Source organism: Wyeomyia smithii, chromosome 2 (assembly GCF_029784165.1).
Source record: "Wyeomyia smithii strain HCP4-BCI-WySm-NY-G18 chromosome 2, ASM2978416v1, whole genome shotgun sequence".
Lineage (NCBI taxonomy): Eukaryota > Metazoa > Arthropoda > Insecta > Diptera > Culicidae > Wyeomyia > Wyeomyia smithii.
Window position 1 is genome coordinate 243,592,600 of NC_073695.1, and position 18,653 is coordinate 243,611,252.

General features: G+C 37.4%; 1 protein-coding gene across 3 annotated transcripts in view; it reads right to left on the reverse strand.

The window, feature by feature from the left end:
* Window positions 1–15,160: 15,160 nt before the first annotated feature.
* Window positions 15,161–18,653, reverse strand: part of LOC129724760 (hemicentin-1) — a 280,997-nt gene continuing 277,504 nt past the window's right edge. For all 3 annotated transcript variants that reach the window (XM_055679909.1, XM_055679911.1, XM_055679910.1), the window contains 2 exons: window positions 16,360–17,142; window positions 15,161–16,288 (listed from right to left, as the gene is read on the reverse strand). In XM_055679909.1, the coding sequence (XP_055535884.1) occupies window positions 15,389–16,288; window positions 16,360–17,142 (1,683 nt within the window). In that variant the 3' untranslated portion in view covers window positions 15,161–15,388. The remainder of the gene's footprint in view (window positions 16,289–16,359; window positions 17,143–18,653) is intronic.

The following is an 18,653-nucleotide window of genomic DNA, read 5'->3' on the forward strand; positions in this document are numbered from 1 at the left end:
GCAGCCATTAAAATTGCACATGAAGAACATAATCGTAAAATCGAACATCAAATCAAGTCTTGCCCTAAGAACTTCTTTAATTACGTAAAAACCAAACTAAAAAGTAACAACTTTCCATCACGAATGCATCTTGACAGTAATGTAGGACAAACTAGTAATGAAATATGTAGTCTTTTTGCCACTTTTTTTCAAGAAATTTACACCACATATGAAGAAACAGATCGCGACCGCGAATACTTCTCGTATTTTCCTGAATTTTCGAATTCTTTATCTGTCAATCAAATATCTGAATTCGAAATTCAAAACGCACTTAAAAATTTAGACGCTACGAAAGGTCCTGGACCTGACAGAATAGCTCCAATTTTTCTCAAAAATTTGGCAGAAGAACTATCTACACCCTTACAACACCTTTTTAACATGTCCCTGAAGAATGGAATTTTCCCAGAACTCTGGAAAACCTCATATTTAGTGCCAATTTTCAAATCTGGCGCTAAATCTGACATTCGTAACTATCGTGGAATTGCCATTATTTCATGCATTCCAAAATTATTTGAATCAATAATTAATGAAAAAATCTTTCAACAAGTAAAACACCAAATTACAACTCAACAGCACGGCTTTTACAAAGGCCGATCAACTACCACAAATCTTTTGGAATTCATAACTTTCACTCTGACTGTAATGGACAACGGTAACCACGTAGAAGCTCTTTATACGGACTTTAGCAAGGCATTTGACAGAATCGACATACCATTATTACTCTTCAAGCTCGAAAAATACGGAACTGAAACAAAATTTTTGGAATAGCTGCAGTCATACTTAACAAAACGAACACAAATAGTCCGCTTTCAAAATTCCTTTTCAAACCCAATAAAAGTAACTTCTGGGGTTCCTCAAGGTTCCCACCTGGGCCCTCTTCTTTTTATATTATACGTAAATGACATTTCCTTTCTTCTTAAGTCAATACATGTGCTTGTATATGCTGATGACATAAAGCTCTTTATAGAAATAACCAATGCAGAAGACTTCGAAATATTCCAGAATGAAATTAATGTATTCTACACTTGGTGCAACAAAAGCCTATTACAACTCAACATTAAAAAATGTAATTCAATAGCCTTCAGCAGAAAAACAGTAACACCACCTACAAACATTTTCTTAGGAAACCAACCAGTAGAAAAATGCAAAATCGTAAGGGACCTAGGCGTAATCTTAGACTCCAAACTTACATTCATAGAACATTATAATACAATTATCAACAAAGCAAATAGTATGCTGGGCTTTATAAAACGCTTCGGCCACAATTTTCAAGACCCATATACAATCAAACTATTATATATTACATACGTCCGACCAGTTCTGGAATATTGTAGCATTGTATGGAATCCCTATATTGCCACACATGAAGAACGCATTGAATCTGTCCAAAAACAATTTCTTTAGTACGCGCTTCGTAAGCTAAATTGGACATCATTTCCCTTACCATCATATGAAGCACGCTGCATGCTTATAGACATACAAGCACTTAAAGAACGCCGCGATCTTTCAATGCTTTATTTTATCAATGACATTATTTCTCAACGCGTGCAATCTACTCAATTATTATCACAACTAAATTTTTATGCACCCAGTCGTCAATTAAGAAATCGTAAAATATTTTCGGAAAATTCTCACAGAACAAACTACTCTAAAAATGGCCCAATAAATCGCATGATGCGTCACTATAACCAGCACTGCGAAAATATCGACATCACCATGGGCAGAAATCAAATAAAAAAACGACTAACTACTGGAAATAATGTATAGAATATAAGAAAACATTGTATTATTATAACTGTAGTCTACATTTGCTTGACGAAATAAATAAATAAATAAATAAATAAAAAGCAGTCAAGCCGCGTCTGGAACAAAAAGCTAGACCAGCTACTGAAGGACTTCGGGTTGACTCAGGCGAAGTATGACCCCTGCGTATACTATCGCATCCAAGCCCGCAGCATGATCTTCGTGGCTGTTTATGTCGACGAGGTTATGATATTTTCAAACGATAGTGGTTGGACGGCGCAAACAAAGGCGTTTCTCGATGGACATTTCCACATGAAGGATCTGGGCTCCGCGAAGAACTGTCTGGGGATCAGAATCACTCGCACCAAAGATGCCATATCCTTGGATCAAGAAGCCTACATCGAAGCGATGCTGGTAAAATTTAACATGGAAAATTCTAAGCCAGCAAAGGTACCAATGACTGACAGACTTAACAAGGACATGTCACCGAAAGACGAGCAAGAAGCAGGACAGATGGTCAATATTTCGTACCAGGAAGCCGTTGGAAGCCTGATGTATCTCGCTCAGTGCACTCGACCGGACATCTTGTATGCCGTCAATCATCTTAGCCGGTACAACTCTAACCCAGGGCCGAAACATTGGAGTGCTGTAAAAACCTTGTTCCGCTATCTACGTGGCACATCGAAGATGAAATTAACCTACCGCAAGGACGGTGACAACACCATTACTGGTTATAGTGACGCTGACTGGGCAGCCGACATGGATGACCGAAAGTCAACAAGCGGCTACATCTTTACCCTACAAGGAGCAGCAATCTCTTGGTGTTGCAAACGGCAACCAACGATCGCTTTGTCGACTTGCGAGGCAGAATATATGGCGCTTTCAGCTGCTGTGCAAGAAGCGTCGTGGTGGAAAGGACTGACAGCGCAATTTGAAAAGTGTGGTCCTATCACCATCAAATGCGACAACCAGAGCACGATCGCAGTGGCAAAGAACGGTGGTTACAATCCTCGGACCAAGCACATCGACATTCGTCATCATTACATACGAGATGCCTTGGAAAAAGGAGTCGTCGCAATCAACTGTGTTAATTCTGAAAATCAACTAGCCGATGGTCTCACGAAACCGCTGCAACGTGTAAAATTGGAAAAAAATCGTGAAGCCTTAGGAGTCCTAGCTTAAGGAGGACTGTTAGGATTACGTAGAGTAAGCTGATTAATAAAACTTTTTCATTCTTGTTACACACGTCAACCGAACTAGACGTTCTTTCTTTATCAAGAAACAATATTAACGTCTTTCTTGTTATTTATCAGTTATGCAACGGTGAATACGTCTCGAGAGAAAGGCGCCTGAAAGCGCTTCTTTTATAAATAGTGTAATATACAAAAGTTGCTCGGTGGTGGCTAACATTTCTTTAGTGCAGAGTTCGAACGGTGAAAGTGAAGAAGGTCTTTCGACTGTTGGGTATTTAAAGGTGTACCGAAAGTTTTTGTTAAAACATTAAACATGAGGATGTTGGCATCGCTTTTGACCCTAACTATGTGAGTATAAATTGTTTCGGATTCAAAATACCTAAAATTGATGCACTTTTTTTCATACACGTTACCAGACTAACCTCGCTAACTCCATCACAAATCGCTGTTGAAATCAAATATTCAGATCGTCCCGTCGAAAACAGGATTGCAGGGTTCTGGCAATATTTCGCTAAATTGACTCCTCACAATGGACCGTTCTCAGAGCTCGCGAACAAAACAACGATCCACATTTATTACGGCAGTCCATCAGATGCAGATCTCGCTTTGCTCCAGAATTTGCGTACGAAAAGTTAGGGCATTGACAACGGCAGCATGAGAAAATTTGATCTGCCACCATCACTTAAATACTTATTTGCGACCTGGTCTGGCATTGAAAACCTACGAATTAAACCGCACGGGATTATTTATCAGATCGAAAGTTTGATTATCTACGACTGTAGGCTACTAACGCTGCCGGCATATTTGCAGCGCCTGCAGTTACTACGAGTACTGGATTTGGGTATGAATAAAATTGAATCAATTAACTTGAGTCAATTTGACTCCCTGAATCAGTTAACTATAATTTCGCTCAATCGTATAAAAACCATACAAACACCGGTAGTTTTAAGATTACCGGTTCTCCAACGATTTTATCTGGATCACAATAATTTGGCACAAATAGACATATGTTTATGGGATATGCCAGCCTTAGAAACATTCGGCATTGGTAACAATAATTTAAAATACGTCACAGGTCTGAATTCGCAGTTTCCAAAACTTAATACGCTTAGTATAGAAAACAACTCATTTGATTGTTCATGGAGAGAGTCGATGCTTAGAAACATGAGACAAACCAACGTTACCATTGCATTTTCAGATCAAGTGACTTGCGATTCTAATGTCCTGAATGTCCCACTTCTGCAGTTTAAATAGCCTGGCCTAATATGAATTTTGCAAACCATTTTACCCAACGCTTTTATTGCTATGACCTAAGTAACGAAGAAGTCTCACACTGTACGTCTTACAACAGTCGAAAAGGGGCAGTCCGCTTCGGATAAAAAAAATTGTGTTGACATTTTGTTTCGTTAGCAGTGCAACAGTTAAATATAATTTCCTTCCGTTAAACACAGTCACGTCGAGTTGGTTTTATTTCATGATTAAATACGTAAAGATTACCTGCGAAAATGTGTGTAAATAAAATTAGGCAGAGCAGCAGCGAGTGCAACCAGCCGATATCTAGTTCGGTGTTCGTCCCCTGAATTTGACCATATTGTAGATCGAGGCGGCCTTATAGTTGATGGGTCCGTAATTGTTGTCCTCCAGGTCGGCGTACACCAGATCATCCGCGATGTCGTGAAGAGGCTGTTGTAGGATAGGATGAATGTGTGTTCGAATACGAATACATACATGATTATAAAACTCGTTTTTTTTTTTTTGGTTTGTTTTAATATCCCACTCAGTCAGACCAGTTTCTCAAGTTAATCGCACAAACGTTGACTTTCGAGATGATGCACGAATTATAAGAGAATTATTATTGATTATAGAAAATAAAACAGTGCAAGCTTGGAAGAACTTGATGTGATTGATATATTATTCAACTGCTTAGCACAAACAACTTTGGTGGGTTTTGTTTTTATTTTTTTTTTGTTTTTAGTTCACGACCAATGAACACAGAATCGAATTAAGAGACAACAGCGAGAAGAAAATGGTTTTGTGCAAAATAAAAATTGAATTAAATTTATTTACTCTAACAAATGTTTAGAACAGAAAAGTAGCTGCCGAACAGTTTCACTTTTACTCAACTAACCCTAGAACAATAAACTAGCCAAATGGATAGTAAATTCATTAATTAACTTTTTCTGACGATTTTTCTGTTATGTTTTGACTAGTTAAAGCTGCCTTTACGTGTACTTAATTATTTGTTGTTTCGTTCAAACTACACTGCTAATATATATACGTGTTACTTTTGGCTGTGTTTGCTTCCTTTTCCTAGAAAACGAAAATAAAAGAATTTTGGTTTAGCGAACGGTTTCTTTATTTCGGCACTCGAGGCACTCGATTTCTGACCGGATTTGCAATTTTTATTCTGCGTGGACCAGCCCCACAAGAGAGGGAACTGTTTCTGGTCATCTTTTTTCTTCGATGAAACGAGGTTAAATGAGAAGCCAAGCAAGCAAGCGAAGTACTCATTTTTTGCCCCGCACAACTGACGATGATTAGTTAAGAGTTTTTAGTTACCTTAAGCTGAAGGGTGTTTCCCCGGAGAACATGCAACAGGCTAAATTGATTGGAAAAAGCTGAAATCAGTTTTAAACAAAAGATTGTCATCCACACAAACATGAATAGTTTCTCGAATTTATTCATATATCATAATGCTGAATTTCAAATATTTCGCAATCACGGTAATCATGTTACATCATCATATCTTAAAAAAAATTTGAAAAATTTTAAACCTTATGTTACTCAAGTTTTTAATGCCGAACTCGATCTTGAATTAGTAGGGTGACATGCTGGGAGAATTGTGTAACAAATTCTGTGCCTTTTTTAAGGCCCATAACCTTACTACCAAAAAACGAATTTCAAACATCAATATCTTGACGGATAATTGGAATGCCCCCTTAAACTTGTGATACGATGATTGGCGTACTCTTTCAACGGTTAGTTAATCGCGAAATTGCTTGCTCAATCACTTGTACGCGCCTTAAGTACAGATATCACAAAATTATACCGAAAACTTCACTTCTCTTTCCTTTTCATTAGGGACGAATGACTGTTTTTGGAGTTAATATTCCTTTTAAAGAAATTAATCTATCAATCTTTGTATATCCATCGCTAACCAGCTCAATTTTTCTAATGATTTTCTTAGTGAATCACCCTCAAATAGCTCCTGGACCTTTTACCAGTTTGAGAATCTCGTAATCTGTGGTAGTCTTTAAGGTCATTGCAAAACATGTATAAAAATAGGTACACCGACTAAATACTCTCCGGGAGAAAATGGGATAGATAGGAAGATCAGAAAGTCTCAATGTGTTTTTTTTTACTTTACGTAGAAGATCGAGATCAATTTATCTAGCGAATATCATGGCTAAAAATGGTCGAAAATACTCAAGGTCAACAGTTCTAGGGGTAATATGAAATGGTGACGTGGGACTAAACAATGATGTGCTAATGATGAACGATGTGTTCTTATATTGTTCAGAGCAAGTCCATTACTTAAGACTGATTTATTATATGAATCTTACTCCGAAAAGGCAAAATAATTCTTCCAATAGTTTTGAAATGTAACCATTTAGGCAGAAAATAGTTGAAGATGTTGTTACATTCTGGCTGCGATTCCTACTTCCTAGGAAGTTGCGGACTTTGGCCAGTGTCAGCAAAATTTTTTTTTGTTCAAGAATACGTATCGCCGTCTAGTGCAATTGTCTTCATGTCGAGAAATACAAGCTCTCCAAAGTTTGCTAAGAGCTATACTATATCTCTACTAATGAGCTCCTGTGGTTCAAAATAGCTCTATCCAACCAATTCAGTAGAAAAACTAGCCAGATTTCTGTGAAAATTTAATCTTTGAGTTGATGGATATTACAACTTTCTAAGTACTTAGATTATCGAGATAAATTTAATTCATAAAGTAAACTAAACGCCTACTAGCGCCATTCCAAATCCAAACTGTCCGTAAACCGTCCTTCCGAACAACTTTCCTGAAGACCGCTGCTTTTTACTATACTCAAAACTTTATGCGTACTATCGTCGGGTTGGGGCCGAATTTCGATTCTCCAACTGAAAACCGATGATATCTTGAACAATTTTGCTGAAGATCGCACTTCTCTATTTTAGGTGATTTTAAACTCTTTGGGGTACTGTAATATTGAAACTGAGTGTTGCAATATTTAGTGAAGTGATTCCAAAAAATACAGCAAACGAACAATAAGATTAGTAGCCCCAGTACTAAAAACGGATTCAATTGGTTCTGCAGAATTTCTGCTGTGGTCGAAATACTGAATCGAGTTTCGTAATTCAATATGAAAATAATGGATACTATCGATCTTACAAGTCAGTGAATTCACGAGTCACAATGCTCTTTGCTTTTCTTTGTTTTTCGAAAACTAGTTCAAATATGCATACAACATACAGATATCCCAAGTAACAATAACCGTTTAACGATGCATTTGGGCGGATGCATAGTAGATTTTCCAATCGATTGCTGCAAAAAAACGAAGGAAATCTATCTAATATTAACCGATTAATTTACATTTGAAATTTGACATATTCATCACTTTTTCTGTTTTCAGATTTTATTTTACTTTCTGAAAGACGTAGTTCTAAGTCAACAAAATTCAGCTGAAATAGTGCAACTTTTTAATTCTTCGTTTAAAAATCGAAGGAAAACGAAAGAAACGAAAATCGAGTTTTATTCAGAAAATGCGGCTTTTTTAAATGATATGTAAAAACTGGTATAGCTTTAGGCCCCAATTGAATGATTCGACAAAAAAACCATAAAATTTTTCCAACTACTGGCGTCTTCTTCCAGGCCCAGATTTAAAGGGGGGCAAATGCCCCGGGCCCCCGATTGCTATGCCCATGCATAGTTACGTTCGTTACGGCATCCTTTATTGTAGTCACCGGAACGCCGGAACCTCTCAAAGCTTCCCGGTACGACTTTCACTCGCGCACCTCAGTCACAGTTTTTCGAAATTGTTTGCCGTATATTTATGCTTGTTTTCTTCCATAATATGCTGAAAACAAGAGTGAAAGTTCTACAATATATGCATGATACACACGCTGTACGGATTTTGATTCGAGCGATTAACAAGGATCAAACACTATTACACTATATTTACACTATTTACCAGAGAATATACAGCTCGAAAATGACAAAGACTTACCCTTTCAATCGATTTCATAAAGATTAACATAGTAAAACACTGATATCCCACCTCAAAAACGTTTTTATCTGAAGAACGTTTCCTTAGTAAATTCTTTAACGATGCGACGAAATGACAACTGAAACCGATACGCGATTGATTTTTCATTTTTAATATTTTTATTTCATGGCCTACCGGCGCATATTTTTTTTAACAGAAGGCCAACAGTTCAACAGACATGTACATGTAACTATTAATGAATTTTCCGTTCTATGATGTCTAAAACTGAAGAAAAACATCAAGTTGAACGGATTTCGATACTGTACGGGTTTCGATCCAGCACGGTATAGCAATCAGTGGTAAAGTGGTCTCAAAGACCGAATATCATATACCACTCGAATCATTTCGATGAACTGAGCATTTTTTGTGTGAGTATGAGTATGTGTCACTTTTCTCAGAAATGGCTGGGCCGATTTTCATAAAATTAATTACAAATGAAAGGTCTAGTTGCCCCATAGGTTGCTATTGAATATCATTGTAATCGGATTTTTAACTTAGAGATTATGTATCAAAATGTAACAACATAACCGGTTTTAATAAAAGTGGTATCAAATCAAAAAATTCTCTGCATTTTTTGTTTATGAGACCATAACCGTTAGGTAATGACAGAAGTTAGAGAAAAGTTGCCAAGAGGTGATTTCTAGGGAACAGTTCAAACTTTAATTTGAAAATATTAGTTTAGTTTAGTTTATTCATTGTCTGATAGCGTAAGGCAAGCCTTTTTTTTAGGATTAGAGGAAGAAATTTCGAGATCCTGCGCTTAAAAGTATTTTTGACGTTGGACTAACGTCTATATCGAAGTAAGACACCTGAAATTAGACATCTAGTAATCCAACCAGCAAAAACCAATGAAAAGTGGACAGGTTTTGAGCGCATTTTTTTTCAAAGAATATCGGGATTTTGGCATCAACCGAACAAAAATTCTTTTACGGTTAAATTTATGTAACAAAAACAACCTATTGTTTGAGATACACTATTGAAAAATTGGTAAACAACATCGATGGTCTAAATCATACCGAGCAACCAATCACTACCTCTCTTCCCAAGCACAGCCGACACTAACGGGTACAATCGATCTGACGTTGTAAACGATTTGTTGTTGATATTGCTGTTGTTTTATTGTTGTTGGTCACAGTTTCCGATGCTTTTTTACTTTCCTTATCATTTCCTATTCTTTTGAACTCCTCCCTCTTTGCTGGTAACTCACGAAACCTTGATATATAAGATTCCATTTGAACATTTCACCCCATCATTTACATTCAAAAACTCTACCGGTATCATACGCACGCCATCGAGTCAAATTTCTCATTCGTTCGTTGACCGGCAAAGCGGACGGCTCTTTCAGGAGCAGCAGAAAACGGGTGGTGGCAAATATTGGTCACTTATAAACGCGCATTTCATCGAATTCAATTTCTTATTCGAACGTATGTATGGATTACTATTGCACGTGTGAGGGTAGCTATAGCGGGTGTTTATCGAAGATTTAGTATTTGCTCGTTCATTCATTAACATTCATTAAAAATTGTAAAACGCCTGAACGAACACGGTTGTAAATTCGACTTTACAGCAGCGATTTAAACTTCTCCAGCCAGTCTTTATTCATCGAGGAAAAATTACTGGCGATGAATGATTAACACTCATTTGCTCGAAACTTTATTCAGATCAAAACAGGTTCTTTTAAGTACCTTAATTAATCGGTAAAGTTTTCTCAATGAGCATACATTTAATTTTCGTTTTTGTTTCTCGGTGCGCGTTTTTTTTTTCTCCCACACAGAGAAAAAAAAAAAACAAACTAGTTTCTATCGTGAAAAATAACAAAACATTTAGAAATGCACTAAATCATAATAAAAGAAGTAATATATTTTCCTGTCACTCGCTAAAACCTTGATAACAACTACTCAAAAAGCGTGTGATTGAGTTCTTGCTTTTTGCTTGCGTTTTTGAAATAAACGTAATTACTTAAAATACATGAAGTTATATACTGGGTTGGAGCTAAGGTTTTTCTGAAGTGACAGCGATAATATAGTAGAGATCCATTCTTCTAGTATATATTATTATTTATAACGCTTTTACGTCTCAGCACTGAGAGATGCACTGTAAGATAAAATTGCAGAAAATACTAGAGTTACAGTTCCGTCAACTATTTGTTTCAATAGAAAATGAAAATACCATAGTCAAGCAACAAGCTGTTCTAATAAAAACTTTTTCAATCGGTTTCATACAAGGTCGTTTAGGGGCCGTGTGAAAAAGTTTTTGTTAGAATTTTTTGACGTAGGACTACGTCTAACCGCACTATATCGAGATACATTCTGAGGAAACTAAAAACCAAGATGTAACGTCGGAATGTAAGATTTCAAACGGTAATACTGATGTAACCACATGATGGATCAAAATAATCAATATGTCGTTGGATTGATAAAATGATGGATAATTTTGTGGTTCTTCATATATCATTGTTACTTAATTGTTAAACCGTGAAAATTGATGAAAAGTTTCAAGGTCGTATTTTTACGAACAATGTACCAATCACATGCGAGCACTCCTGGCACAGACTTCATGAGTGGACACCACCTGCCTGCTATGACAACCTCTATATCAGTGGCAACAAAAAATTTGACAGAATTTCCCCGTCCCAACAGGTTAACTAATATTTGCTTCTATGAACCTAGACTATTTTGATGTCTTGAAAGTGAAGCTTTTTTGGAAAGTTCGTAACCACCTCCTCCATCAGACAATCAAACAATCTGCTGTGAGAATGTTATTAAAACTGATGTCTTGAAGGAAAACATGCTGCACAGGCAACAGTACTGCACCAAGCCATGTATGAGAAGACTGTCGCTCGGCGTCAGTGCAGTAGCACTCGATTACCATTTGTGTGCAGTCAAGCCAAGTGAAAGCAATGTAGCTGCGTGTTCGCACACTACGCTGTGCGGCCGGGGATGAAATAATCCTGTACGCAACAGTATATCACGATGTTGGATGTTGCATCCAATATATGATTACAACTGAACGGATTTTGACCACCAATGCTTTGATCGAACGACGACGGTTGCCAAAGCATGTGATACAATAATTGGCATATCATTGTACATTGTACATTGAACAGTAAATTAGTAAAAAGTTCAGTTGAAATCCACTTTTTCTAGTTCAGTTTCGCAGCTTTCAACCAATCACGAGCTCGCTTTATATAGCTGCAACAGATGTTTTCTCATCGTTTTAAAGTGCTTATTGTATTATCACCCCTGAACAGATTTCGAACACCGATATTCTTAATCGACAGGTAGAATATTGCGAAAGATTGTAATATAATAATTAAAATATCTTTTCAACAAAAGTTGTGTTAAAAATCGTGGACATTCTACTAATCAGGAGCTTGATTCCCCGTTGCTCATTTCGTTTTGGTTGTCGTGGCGAGTAGATGGCATTTGAACCGCAGTGATTTTCATATCCATGTTTAATGATAAAAACTTCTTTCAAATTCCTAAAATTTGAAGTTGCATTGGGTTGCTGTCTTTCCGAATTCTACACTCTGGTTTTTCTCAGATATATTAAATGGCCAATAGGCTATTTAAAAGACAATATAAAACCATTATGCTTCGCTAAGATTTTGAAACAGAAAGTTCAGATAGCTCGTTTAAGCTGTACTGATGGTTATATTTTTCCAGTAAAATAAATTTAATTCAATATGACAATCCTAGTTGCATTACGCGATTGTGGCATAGAGAAAAACCAAATTATATGCATCTTGACGTTAGGTTTTAAACATTCGTATTTTTCAATTACAAAAATATTACATCAGCATCTGCAGAAACTATTTAGATACTAAACATATAAACACAACCTGTCATTGCCGGACTTGTAATTGAACAACATTATGCAAACATCAATTGGAGAGGTTAATGTTGTTGATCAAACCGAGCTAGGTTTATTTTTGAAGGAAACAGACAGATGACTTTCAAATATGGCATTTTTTGCTTGTTTTTTTTTATTGGTATCTTAATACTGATTATTTTTTTTCTGGTTCTGCTTAATGAATAAATATTTCAATTGGCCTAAAATTAAAAAAATGAATGTTAACATGTTCATAAATTTCAATTTCTATTTCAAAATTTTTGTAAATCTAGATTTTACACTAAAAACTGAAACTCTTTATCGTTACTTTTCCAACGAACTTGTAAATACAGGATTTTTTATGTGACATCTTTGCTAAGCAGTTGTAGGAAACTAACAATGATGCTGCTTTGGAATCGGTGAGTGAGCTATCTTTCACAAGCGCATTTTAAGATGAAAGGAATTTTACTTTCTCTTAATTAAGGCCCATATAAAAAATTGCCTTTTCGCATGTTGAAGGAAATTGACTGCATTAGGATGAAAGGTATTCATCAATGTTAAAAACAGTATTTTTTTCTCCTTAAATAGATGTCTGCAAAAAAATAATCAGATTTTTTTCAGTTGCCAAATCGGACCATGTTAAAAATAAACGCTTTTCTTTTATATAACTTTCTGATGGCATATGACCTTAACAATATATGGCCACCAATGAACTAGTTTTAGGAATGTAAGTCGTTAGAGGTGTCGCTTGATGGATTTAGGCTCAATAATCTGAAAGTATCCGGAACACAACGGTGACAGCCTTTAACGCCCTAGACACTTTATATGATCCTCCTACTGCTTACTCAAAGTACTGTACTGCTAGTACTGCTTTGATTATGTCTATTATATTACTGGAACTTGTTTCGGTCATATCTCCAGAACCGTCTACTGATTCCGGTATTTTATTTCGGCAACATAATGGACAAAATGCCTTTCTTTTGGTGGTTGTTGAGCATGAATTGGTTAAAAGCAAAACAAGAAAACTATAAATTACGATTAAACATAACCGCTCGTTTTTGGCTTATGTGTGCCAAAGTTGAACCGTGCCAAAACTGAACCGTGTCGAAAGTGAAACGTGGCCCAATCGAACAAAGTCTAAATTCTCTAAATGAAATATAAAACTATCGTAGTCCTACGTCAAACATGCGGTCGTGTCTAGGATACCACCCTCGTACTATTTTTTTTCCATTTGATTAATCCAGAAGAGTTTTGGGCAACTTAATTGTTTATTTAAAATATCTATTGTAAAAAAATCTGATATGACCGTTTATTTAAACCACAATGTGTTTTTAAAATATTTTTTATTCAATTCAGACAATTGCCTAGAAGTCATCCGTTGAAAACTTTTCTCTCACTTTGGTATTATTGAGATATATCGATTTATGAAAAAATAGCAGCCCTTTTCAAATGTTAGTACTGAGCAATTTTCAAAAAAATATGCAAAGTTGCTTAAAGTAGTAAGGCTTATGTATCCACAATGTTTCATTGAATTCTTAGAGGATGCTGCCAGCCCCTCAGTCGAGCTACCTTTTCCTAATATTGATCGTTACATCTACCCATTGACATCGAAACATCGGGAGTTGATTGTACGAGCGGTTGGCAACAAATTTAAACAATCTACAGATGCTTTGTTGTTATGCCTATTGTCAGGTAAACAAAACCGTGATTGCAAAAAAAAATGTAGTGGGGAACTTCAAGCATAAAAGTTATTTGCGGTAAATTTTCTACTATCTAAATAGTATTTACAGTAATAGTTTTTATCTGGTCGGAGTAATGCATCGATCTTTTTAATTCAAAGTGATAATGATGGACAGCTTCATTCGTACTAGTCAGTTCGATAACTATATCAACGAAAGGTGAATCAAGTTCTCATTGACACCAAGACCAGTTATAGGTATGTTTTAAACACAGAAATCTGTTTCACGTGAGAACTTTCTGAAAATATTCAAGAATTTGGTTGGTAATTTTTTTGAATTAAGTGAAATTTTGTGATTATTGTCTTTGAAAATAAATACTCTATCATCCTCAATCATGAGACTCGGATGACTATAAACACACGAGAGTTAAAAACATGTCGTGTGATATCATTTAGTTCAACATATCATATCGATTCTTTTGAAAATTTACTCAAACGTATAAACAAACAAAGTAGGCAAAGCTGCTTAACCCGCTAGTGCCCAATGCCGCCATTTGGCGGGCTTCAGTCAAACCTCTAAAAAGCTTCATTAGATATCTAAAAAGTGTTTATAATGATTAATTGTGATTTGACCGAAGCCAGTCTAGAAATAAACTTGGGCACTAGAGGGTTAATTTGGGAAATTCACTAATTCAATTCTTATATCCGGGATTACTAAATTCTTACAATAATTAATAGCTGCTTACTACTATGCAAGCAATCATTAACTAACTCGAAGAAACTACGTAGTATACTAATACTACTGAAAAAAATTATATAGTAGACGAATTTGTAAATACTTGCTTTGGTGGAGATGTTGAACTGTTTTCTCTACAGAAACACGCGTAAAATCACTATCACTAACTGTACATCGACGTGTAGCACGTATGCATGTAAAACACTAGAATTTCCACAAATTCCACCTCCTGAATATCGGTTTACCTTAGAGGTTACCTTTATTTCAGTTCTTGAATTCTCCCAGTAATGAGAATTTCCACAAACAAATAAAAAACTTGACTAATTACAAGCGTTTCCAAGTAAAAACTTGTTCGTTAGACAATCAAAACGTCAGACTATCACATTCCGCATAAATCACTGATTGCTATGATTGAAAGTTGACTTTGTAAGGTTTCTAATAAAAGCAACAGGTTTCATCTATCAACTGTTGAGTTCATGTTTTGAACCGAAAGTTTATTAAAGCACCCATTACAGTTTAGTAGACAAATCATCATTCAATAGCTGTTAATAATAGTCAAAGCAAGCACAAGCGGTTTTTGTATTGAACCTACCTTTCCGAAGCTGTCATCACATACTTTAGTAAAATCAGTATCATTAATTGAAAGTAGTAGGAGGAAAAAAGCAACACAAAAGCGATTAAAACACAAGCAACCCGGTTTTAGTTTTGTGATTTGAATTTAATTTCTACTCAGTTAGTTTCCCATTGCGTGTGTGTGATTTTTTTTTTTTGGTTTTCACTTCCCGTACTTGTTTCGGTATACTTCTGGCTTTTTCGTTTGTTTGTTTTAATTTTTCTCTCACTTCTGCCTCTGTTAGTCAGAACCTGCTTTGTTGCTGTTTGCTGTCTTGTGTTGTGTTATTTTTTTGTGTTATACTCAGTGTTGTTATTCAATAGCAAATTTATCTTTACACATATCGTTATTATTATTATTATTAACCGATGACGATGATTTAGAGTTAGTTATTGCTGGAGTACTCATTGGCACAGGAGTGATAGGTTTAAAGGCTACCGAGTTAGATTCATACTTGTAGACCGGTGGCACCGGAGCCGGGGGAACGGACGAGGGTCCTCCTAGTGTGTGATGTCGCTGATGGGCGTGCTTTTGCTTATGTTGTTGCTGCTGCTGCTGCTGCTGTTGATGATGATGATGATGATGATGCTGATGATGTTGGTGTTGCTGGGAATGATGATTGCTGTGCTGATATTGAAGACTTTTCTGCTCTAAGTCGCTACCGCTGCTGTCCTCTTCGCTTTGCGATTGGCTTGGATGCTGCCGCACTGTGGCCAGAGTGGCCGTGGCCAGGGTTGTGTGCTGCCGAGCTGCGGCCAACGAACGGCGACTACTGCTAGTGGTTAGTGCACTGCTACTGCTGTTGCTACTATTGCTGCTGCTGGTGATAAACGGATTCGTAGGATTCACGGCCTGCGGGAACTTGCCGATGCTATTGCTATTGGTAAAATTGCTGCTAGTATTGCTGCCACTGTTGTTGGCCGGGACGCCGTTGCGATAGTCGCGCAGCGTTTTCGAGCTGATCGAGTGGGACTTGATCTTGAGATCGCGCACCGTCGCTTCCACCGTTTGGGAGGATTGGAAATTAAAGCTATGATGTTTTTGTAAAGGCAGTTTAATGTGACGTCGGTTCGAGGAAACGAGATTCTTCTTCAGTAATTGGTTGATCTTGGCTTGATTGCTTCTATCTACGGGGAACAGCTCCTTCGGTATCAGGATGCGCGTCTGGTGCTGGGTGATTTCGAAGTAATGATTATCGTATGCGGAGGGACACTGAAGGGAAAGTGGTCCCGATTTGTTAGTATAAATTGATTAGAGAAAGAGAAACAAAACACTTCACTTACCTCACCGCCTGAGTTGAACTCATCATTCCCCCTGGGATCCGTCTCATAGCCGGAACTGATCGGCAGATTCATGTAAATCGGATCCAACTTGTTGCTGTACAGCTGGATGTTCTTCGACAGCAACGAATTGGTCGAGGCATACTTCCGGTGGCGTGGAGCCGGAATCGGTTTGATGCAGTCATAATAGCTGTTGGACACCGCGCTGTTCGATCGACTGCTCGATCGCCGCGGTTTTCGCAGGCTGATTTTATACCGTTCCTGTCCATCGATCGTAAACTTTCCACCGGCTGCCGATCCGCCGGGACTTGGAATTATGGGCGATTCGTGAATCTGAATCGAATCGGTTAGATTTTCGTACAGCGGAGTTACCGTTTCGAGATCGATTAGCTTCTTGGTTTCCCCGACGCTCCCGGAGCCGGGCCTTTTCAGAGACTTTCCCGAGGATAGACTGTGAGTGGACAGGCTGTCGCTGTTGTCCAGCAACTGCTGATGATGTCCGCTAATTAAAGTTTTCTTCCGCTCGGCGGTTCTGATGGCCGGATTAGATGACTCCTGGCCGCTGGACAGGGACGATTTATTGCTTTGGTTAGTTAGCACAGTGGATTGGCTTGTGTTATAGGACGAAAGTTCAGAATTGGGCGGCGGCTTAGTGGCACTCGGATTGCTATTGTCACGCTGCTGATAGTTGATGTAGTTATACGGGTGAGTCGGAAAACATGACGGGGTTAGCGATTTGTTAGGACACTTCACGGCCGGAGTGTGGCTGGTTTTTGCTAGCATGATCTGAAACAAACAAACAAACAAACGAATACCAAACAGATACACGCACACATGCCATTCGCAGCAAGCAGATGGTGTTGGAGGTTAGTTAAAGCACCGATCACAGTAGGCGCAGTGAGCTGACACAATAGCTTATTAAGAGGGCCGTTCCTAAATCACGTGGTCATATTTTGGTCAAATTTTATACCCCCTCATAACCTTCAACAGATTTACTCATTTACATCTCGAACAAGAGACGATATTTGTCAGTCAATTTGACTCCCTGAGTTATTAAATTGAAGTTTTGCTCACAACCAATCATATTTAATCAATACAACATCAGTCGTTAGGGTATCAGTCATTCGAAAGTCATCATTTAAATAGACATATATTGGTGGAATATGCCTGCTTTAGCTTCATTCGATATAAGTGATGATAAATTTAAATACGTCACGGGATTGACTGATTTCCCAGTTTCCAAAACTTAGTAGGCTTGATTGTTTATGGAGAGATTCGATACTAGAAGACATGAAACAAGCTAACATAACCATGATGAATCTAGATGAAGTAACTTGCGATACCAATAACAACGGTCTAATGTCGGTATCTGCATGTCCATGACTGCCATGAATTAGAAAAAAAACGAATAGCTGCTTGAAAACAATCAAGTTTAGCAGGAGAGAGATATATTTAAAATGATGTTTCGAAAGCCTTTAAATTAATACAGAAGATGATCCATAAACAAAGAATTAGAAAAATATTTTTGAATTGTGCAATATGGATTAAAGCACCTGACCTTCTCTTCCTAGAATAAAGGGTCTTCAAAAGTAGTCAAACCTGATAGTGAAATTAGAGAACTGTTTCCTGCTGGGGGGCAAAATGACTGGTCAAGGAATTTTAATCAATGCCGAACCAATTTCCTTGTCAATCTGTTAAGAACACAGAAGACTTTGTTGAAAATTTTAATTCTTCGGAGGGTTTCAATACTGACGAGTTCATAGTTTAGCTGCTCCAGAGCGTTTCAGGATTGACACCGTTCATGTGCTCGCTGTGGAAAGGAGAAAATGTAGGAAGAATTTTTTCTTGTTTTTTTCCTATTGTGCTGGTGTGAGCGCGTCCAGAATGGACGATGAAAGCAACATGTCTGATCCTGAAGGCGGATTCCAAATTGTTTTCCCGGTTGAACGTCACGGATACAAGGCTCCAACAGTCGAAACCAGAACATCGCAGCAGCTAACACTTTGGGTTAACTGTATCCGGAAGGATATCTGGGGCCGTGGGTTGTATTTTTTCGTCCCAAAATAATAGCATTAGGTACAATGCAAATTTATAGGAATGCTTTGACACCTTTTTCGGATGGCAGTAAAAAAATAACAGATAATTGAGTGTGAAGCGAAAGAAAAGCAGCTTTTACATCCCCTTCTCGCTGATTGCCAGCCACAGAAGCCCCTACTTGGAGAACTTGATGTGAAAAAAAAAACTTCAAAGTAATTATCCATTTCGGGGGTAAGTTCTCAAACAAACGTCAGGAGCGC